This window comes from Pinus tabuliformis, chromosome 9 (genome assembly GCF_031772625.1).
Source record: "Pinus tabuliformis cultivar Carrire ecotype Pingquan chromosome 9, CPIR1, whole genome shotgun sequence".
Taxonomy (NCBI): Eukaryota; Viridiplantae; Streptophyta; class Pinopsida; order Pinales; family Pinaceae; genus Pinus; species Pinus tabuliformis.
Window position 1 is genome coordinate 796,670,554 of NC_142307.1, and position 6,461 is coordinate 796,677,014.

A 6,461-nucleotide genomic window follows, 5' to 3' on the forward strand; every position below is an offset into this window, starting at 1 on the left:
ACCTTAATGATTTTACAAAAAAGTTTACTTTATGAGTGACACAGATAACTTTCTATATATTAAGTTCGAAATTAATAGGATAGAAGTTGACATATGAATTTGGATATATTACTATCTCAACCATATAGATTAAATCATGCAGATAGACATCAATACAAAATAAGCATCAAAACTCTTGCATCATAACACTTACTTCATGATACATCTCACATTGTTAAAAAAAAAAAATAATAATAAACCCTAACTAAATTATAGCTTTATTATTATTAAATGAATTAATGTGTATGTTAAACATATAGATTTTAAAAAATATAGAACAAAATTCTTTATCATAGATATTTACCTCCACTTTACCATGGATATTTTTAATTTGTAAATAAAATTTGGTACAATATAAATACCACATGCCTAAAAAGCCACAACTCACTCCACATGACACTTCTCATATGACATTTTGTTCTAATTAATCAATTTAATTAGAAGGGTGAAAATAACATAACTACTTTGGAGATAAATGGCATTGGCACGTTGAAAAAATTCTCAGAGACATGGCAGTCGCTCGATGACCTACGGCTGCTGCAACCAGCCCTAGGGTTTCTGCGAAACCTGCAAACGGCAGGCCTGTCAATCTCGGTACAACCGGCAGAGTCAGGCGAACCAGCGATCAAGGAGAAGCGCCCATAAGGAACAAGGCAAAATGCAACCTCCTCAGGGGGAGGGCCAGGGGCCTCCCCCCAATTCGGACAACCGAACACAGCATACGGAAGACAAGGAGAATGAAAATGAACTGAGCGGCGGTACCATGGACCACAGAAAGCAGAAAGGAAAGGACATTGATGCAGAAGAAAGGAACAGGGCAAGCTCTTCAACTTGCAAGCCTGTAGCTGCCCACAGACCAAGGGTGGAGTTCCCGAGTGACCGTATCAATGCTAGGATACAATACATGAGAGATCACGCGCTGATCGGTAAATTCATAGGAATATGGCCGACGGAGAAAGCGCTGAGAAGTTGGATCAATACTAAATGGCATCCAAAGGGGCACATCACTCTGCACTTAGGAGCCAAGGGCTTCTTTACAGCAGTTTTTAATTGCCTGGAAGATCGCAATAGGATATTGGATGGGGGTCCTTATTTTTTCAACTCCGCAGGATTATATCTCAAAGGTTGGGTCGAAAGATTCAACCCAGACAAGGAGGATCTGAGCTCTGCGCCAGTGTGGATAAGGCTTTATTCACTGCCGTGGGAATACTGGGAAGAAAAATCTCTACAAGAGATTGGGAACGCACTTGGCGAGTTCGTAAAGGTTGCAGAAGAAACAAAATCATGCAGATACACATCCTATGCTCGGATCTGTGTCTATATGGATCTCAAGCAAGCGTTGCCAGACACGGTAAGTTTCTTTCATGAAGACTCTGAGTGGATTCAAGTTATAGACTATGAACATGTGCCCTTTAGATGCAGGAAATGCCATGATATAGGGCATCTCTATAGAGATTGTCCTCAAAATAAGAAACCCTCCTCCCAAGACAGTCCCGACACTCAAACAACAGATGGCTTCACTAAGGTAACAAATCGAAGGAGAGGAAACAAGAAAGCAACAGGCAATCCCAAGGTAAATGCAGTCAATAAGGCAATGTCTACAACGAGCAACAGTTTCGAAGCACTGTCCAAGGATGATGAGCAAGATCAGGAGAAGGAAAGGGAGAAGGACAAAGAAGCCCATCAAGAACAACCAGGCGAAACTTCAGGGCAAACAGGAAAGAAAACTCAAAAGCAAGCAAACTTGATATCTCAAACCAAATCCATGCCATGGCAATCACAAGGAATGGACGTTGAATACACGCAGCCAAATGAAAAATCATCAAATGAACGAGTGGATACCTCTCAAGAACCTCAAAACATGGAAGAAGATCTGGAGCCCTTAGATATAGGGGAGCTGGACATACTAGGTTTGGAACAAGCATGCAAAACAGGGAATTTTGAAAAAATACCAGAACGACAAGTGGATAACCTAGTAGAAGTCTTGAACAGAGCACAGAAGAAATACTCTCTAGGAGTCCAAATAGGAAGTCCATGGGATGGTAAATTTATCACCAAGGACAATAAGAAGAGAGGCAGAAAAACAACACTTGAGAGAACTATCAAGATTGGAGAGATATTAGTGGAGTCAGGGAGGTATGCCAAACTGACCAAGTATTTCAATGCAAACCCCCACCCTTCTCAATGAATTTGATATCATGGAATATCAGAGGGCTCAATGGCCCGAGGAAAGGTAGATTATTAAAAAATATGCTGATGCAAGAAAAACCAAGTATACTCTTTTTGCAGGAGACGAAATGCAGCTCAACAATTTTGGAAAAAATAGCAGCGAAAGCTTGGCCAGGAGGGCTAGTTACAGCTGTTGATGCTCAGGGAGCTTCGGGAGGACTGGCAATCCTTTGGGATGCCGGGCCATCCAACTTAACAATATACAAGCTAACAAAAGTTTCATCCAGGCAACTTTCCACCTCTCAGGTACTAATACCCATGGACTGATAACTAATGTATACTTTCCTCAGGATACTGCTCAAAAAGCTCAAATCCTGAATACATTGTCAGAACTCAACAAAGACAGGCCATACCCACTGTGGATCTCTGGAGGCGATTACAACATGACAGCCAACATGGAAGAAAAACAAGGCGGTAGAAGCAGAGCAAATAGTGATGGCAATCTACTAAAAAATTTCATTAATAACAACTGGTTGATAGATATTCCCACAAGCAACGGCCTCTTCACTTGGACTAACAAAAGGGAAGGTTTGCAGCAGATTGCTTCGCGTCTTGACAGATTCCTCATCTCAGATAATGCAACTCACTTAGGAGGGGAATTCACAGCATCTATTCTTCCTATCTCTGGATCAGATCACTGGCCTATCGAACTACAATGGAACAGGCCAGGCAACAATCTCAAACGCCCCTTTCGATTTGAAGAATTTTGGTTATCTCACCCGGACTTTGAAGAGCTAGTCAGATCAACCTGGCTCAACTTCAATCCGGCTGAAGGCACTAGAATGTCCAGGTTCCAGCAAAAACTCAAGCATCTAAAAGGGGCAATCAAACAATGGAATCATAACACTTTTGGCAACATCTTTAAAGCTCAAGCCATTCTCAACTCAGAGATGAAGAAAATCCAGCAAACCATTATCACCGCTGGGCGCACGGAGGAACTTACCAAACAGGAGCAAGCTATAGAATCTAGAATTTTAGAAAGGGACAAACAGGAGGAAACATTATGGAGACAGAAATCAAGAATCAGATGGCTAAAAAGTGGAGAAAAGAACACAAATTTTTTTCATAAAACTACTGTGCAGCGCAGAATGATAAATTACATCACTCACATTAAAAATGAACAGGGGGATAAAATTGAAACTCATGACGACATTGAAGGGGAATTTCTCAATTATTTTAAGAAAGCTCATCAGGAACCCAACATAAACAGAATGCCGGCTATCAATAAGCTTCTAAAGAACATACCCAGGATAATAACAGAGGAACATAATAGTCTTCTCATTAAGCCTATTAGCTTACAGGAAGTTGAAGAGGCAGTTCAACAAATGAAGGAAGGGAAAGCGCCCGGTCCGGATGGTTTCACGTCGAATTTTTTTCATAAATTCTGGGACTTGATAAAGAATGAGGTCTGGCAAGTCGTGGAGGAATCCCGGGCTCTCAGATGGATGTATCCAGGCTTAAATGCTACCTTCATAGCCTTAATTCCAAAGGGGGAAGATTCCAACACTCCTGACAAGTACAGACCTATTGCTCTGTGTAATATCATCTATAAAATTACTTCAAAAGTAATAGCAACAAGATTAAAGCCGCTGCTCCCTCTTATTATCTCGCCCGAGCAATCAGGTTATGTAGAAGGACGACAAATAATGGACGGGATTATTTTAACTCATGAGATAATCCACTCCTTAAAGCAAACCAAGAAGCCAGGTATGTTGCTTAAGCTAGATTTATCTAAAGCTTTTGATAGTCTCAGTTGGGTCTATATACAAAAAATTCTTATTGCCTTTGGCTTTGCGCACTCATGGGTCAGATGGATCTTTAACCTATTATCTTCAGCTTTCTTCTCTGTGTTAATTAATGGTATTCCTTCGGCTACTTACCGTCCCTCCAGAGGTATAAGGCAAGGAGACCCCTTGTCTCCCTTTCTCTTTGTAATAATGGCTGAGGGATTGGGTAGAAGCATCACCGCTGCTAGGCTAGATCAGCAATTAAGAGGTCTTTCTTTTAACAACTCCCCTGCCTACTCCCACCAGCAATTTGTAGATGATAATATGCTTTTTGGCCATCCTTCGGTGCAGGAAGCTCGCCTCCTCAAATCAATCCTGTCAACATTCTCTGATGCTTCTGGTGCCCTTATCAATCGAGTCAAATCCCAAATCTTTTTCTTTAATACCCCTGTTCCTACCCAGAAAGCTATTGGTCGAATTCTGGGTTTCACCAGTGCCTCCCTTCCCTCCAAGTATCTCGGTGCCCCTCTAATGGCCTCAGCTCTCAAACATTCTTCCTGGAAGCAATTGTTGGAAAAACTAGAGACTCGACTATCCCTTTGGACCAATCGAGCTCTGAATATGGCTAGCAGAATCGTTCTTATCAAGGCAGTCCTTCACTCCATGCCCCTCTATCTTTTCTCCATCCTGGCTGCCCCCAAATGGGTTCTCAAAGAAATCAAGAATCTCCAGCGCAACTTTCTGTGGGGAAGCTCAGGCCAAAATCGTAAATGGGCTTTAATTAAATGGGATAAAGTTTGTCTTCCTAAGAAAGCAGGAGGTATTGGTCTAAGAGATCCTGAGCACAACAATAAAGCAATGGGTGCAAAAATTTGGTGGAGATGGCTGGCCCATCCTAATACTCCATGGGCCTCCCTTTGGACAGCTAAATATGCAAGCAACTGCCCCATGGAAGAAAGAATACGAATGACAGAGATAAGTACGGGATCGGTAATCTGGAATTCGGCTATACAACACAGGAGTCTCATACAAGAACACAGTTTTTGGGAAATTAAAAGTGGAACAACTGCTCGATTTTGGGAGGACTCATGGCAGCAATTACCAAAAATAAGAGACATTCTCCAAGACCATCCAATTTCAGAGCGGGAGATAAATCAATTAGCCAAAGTCAATCAATTTTGGAACACAGCTACAGCTCAAGAACATAGGCAATGGAAAAATGCAAATCAATTTTTACTGAATAGCTCTGCACAAACTCAGCAACATCTCAATACAGAATTACAAAAGAGGCAAATCACTGTCTCAGAAGAAATGGACATTTTAAGATGGGGTTATGAAGAGAAAGGAATTTTTACTACAAAGGAAGCGTACAACATAATAATCCAAGAGCAGCTAAACAAAGATAATTTATGGGACAAAATTTGGCACACTTCCAACTGGCCGAAGGTTTCTACATTTCTATGGCTCCTTTGTCACAACAGAATTCTAACGTGGGATAATCTCAGGAAAAGAAGCTTCTCGGGCCCATCTATATGTCACATATGCAGGCAAGAGGAGGAAACAACCCTACATCTTATGCAAACTTGTCAAACTGGAAGGAAACTCTGGGAGAAGGTTGCTTTCCGCTGTCAAAAAGAGGGCAGAGTGCAAGGAGATCTCAAAGCCACCATACGCAATTGGAGTCAAAAGCCATTTCAAAGTAATCTCCTTAACACCTTGTGGCATCTTATACCTGGCTTACTGATGTGGAACATATGGAAAGAGCGTAACAGAAGAATATTCAAAGATCAAACTATGCCTCTAGAAAAAATCTGGAACAAATTTCATCAGAACATCATGGAGACTCTATCAATTAGAGAATGGTACTCAGACGATCTTCCCACATTACCTCAGGAAAAAACAGTATGGGACAATTGGAGGCTTCAGATAAACCAAAACTCAATTAATAAAAAGAACCCCAATATGCAGAGTCAGGAATCAAGCAATTGGACTCCGCCGCCCATAGACATGTTCCAGCTCAACTTTGATGGAGCTTCTAAAGGAAATCCAGGGAAAGCAGGATACGAGGAGCATTCAGAGACCATAATGGTAATCCTCAATGCATCTTCCTGGGCTCGATAGGATGGGACACCAACAACTCAGCAGAATTGGAGGGATTATGGAGAGGTCTCAAATTAGCCCATGAAAGGGATTTTTTTCCTCTCATCATAGAAGGAGATTCGCAAATCATAATTAGAATGATCATAAAGCTTCAGCATGGTTCACCCATTCACAAAGTAAGCAATAGCTGGAGAATGGCCCAGAGGCTTGAGCTAATCAATCACTGGCTTTCTCAGCACCAAGCAATCACATTCAAACACACCAGAAGGGAAGGAAACAAGCTTGCTGATCTTCTTGCCAATATTGGAGTGGACGCTAAGGGTGGCTACTTTGAAGGTACTATTGCCAGCTTAGTTTCCGAGGACC

General features: G+C 41.6%; 1 protein-coding gene across 1 annotated transcript; it reads left to right on the forward strand.

Moving 5' to 3' along the window:
* Positions 1-697: 697 nt before the first annotated feature.
* On the forward strand, positions 698-6,116 carry LOC149151155 (uncharacterized). Its single transcript, XM_089443075.1, has 5 exons — positions 698-2,175; positions 2,343-2,514; positions 2,559-3,224; positions 3,393-3,975; positions 4,105-6,116. The coding sequence occupies exons 1-5, from the start codon at positions 698-700 to the stop codon at positions 6,114-6,116; spliced, it is 4,911 nt and encodes a 1,636-aa protein (XP_089299201.1).
* The last annotated feature ends 345 nt before the right edge of the window (positions 6,117-6,461 follow it).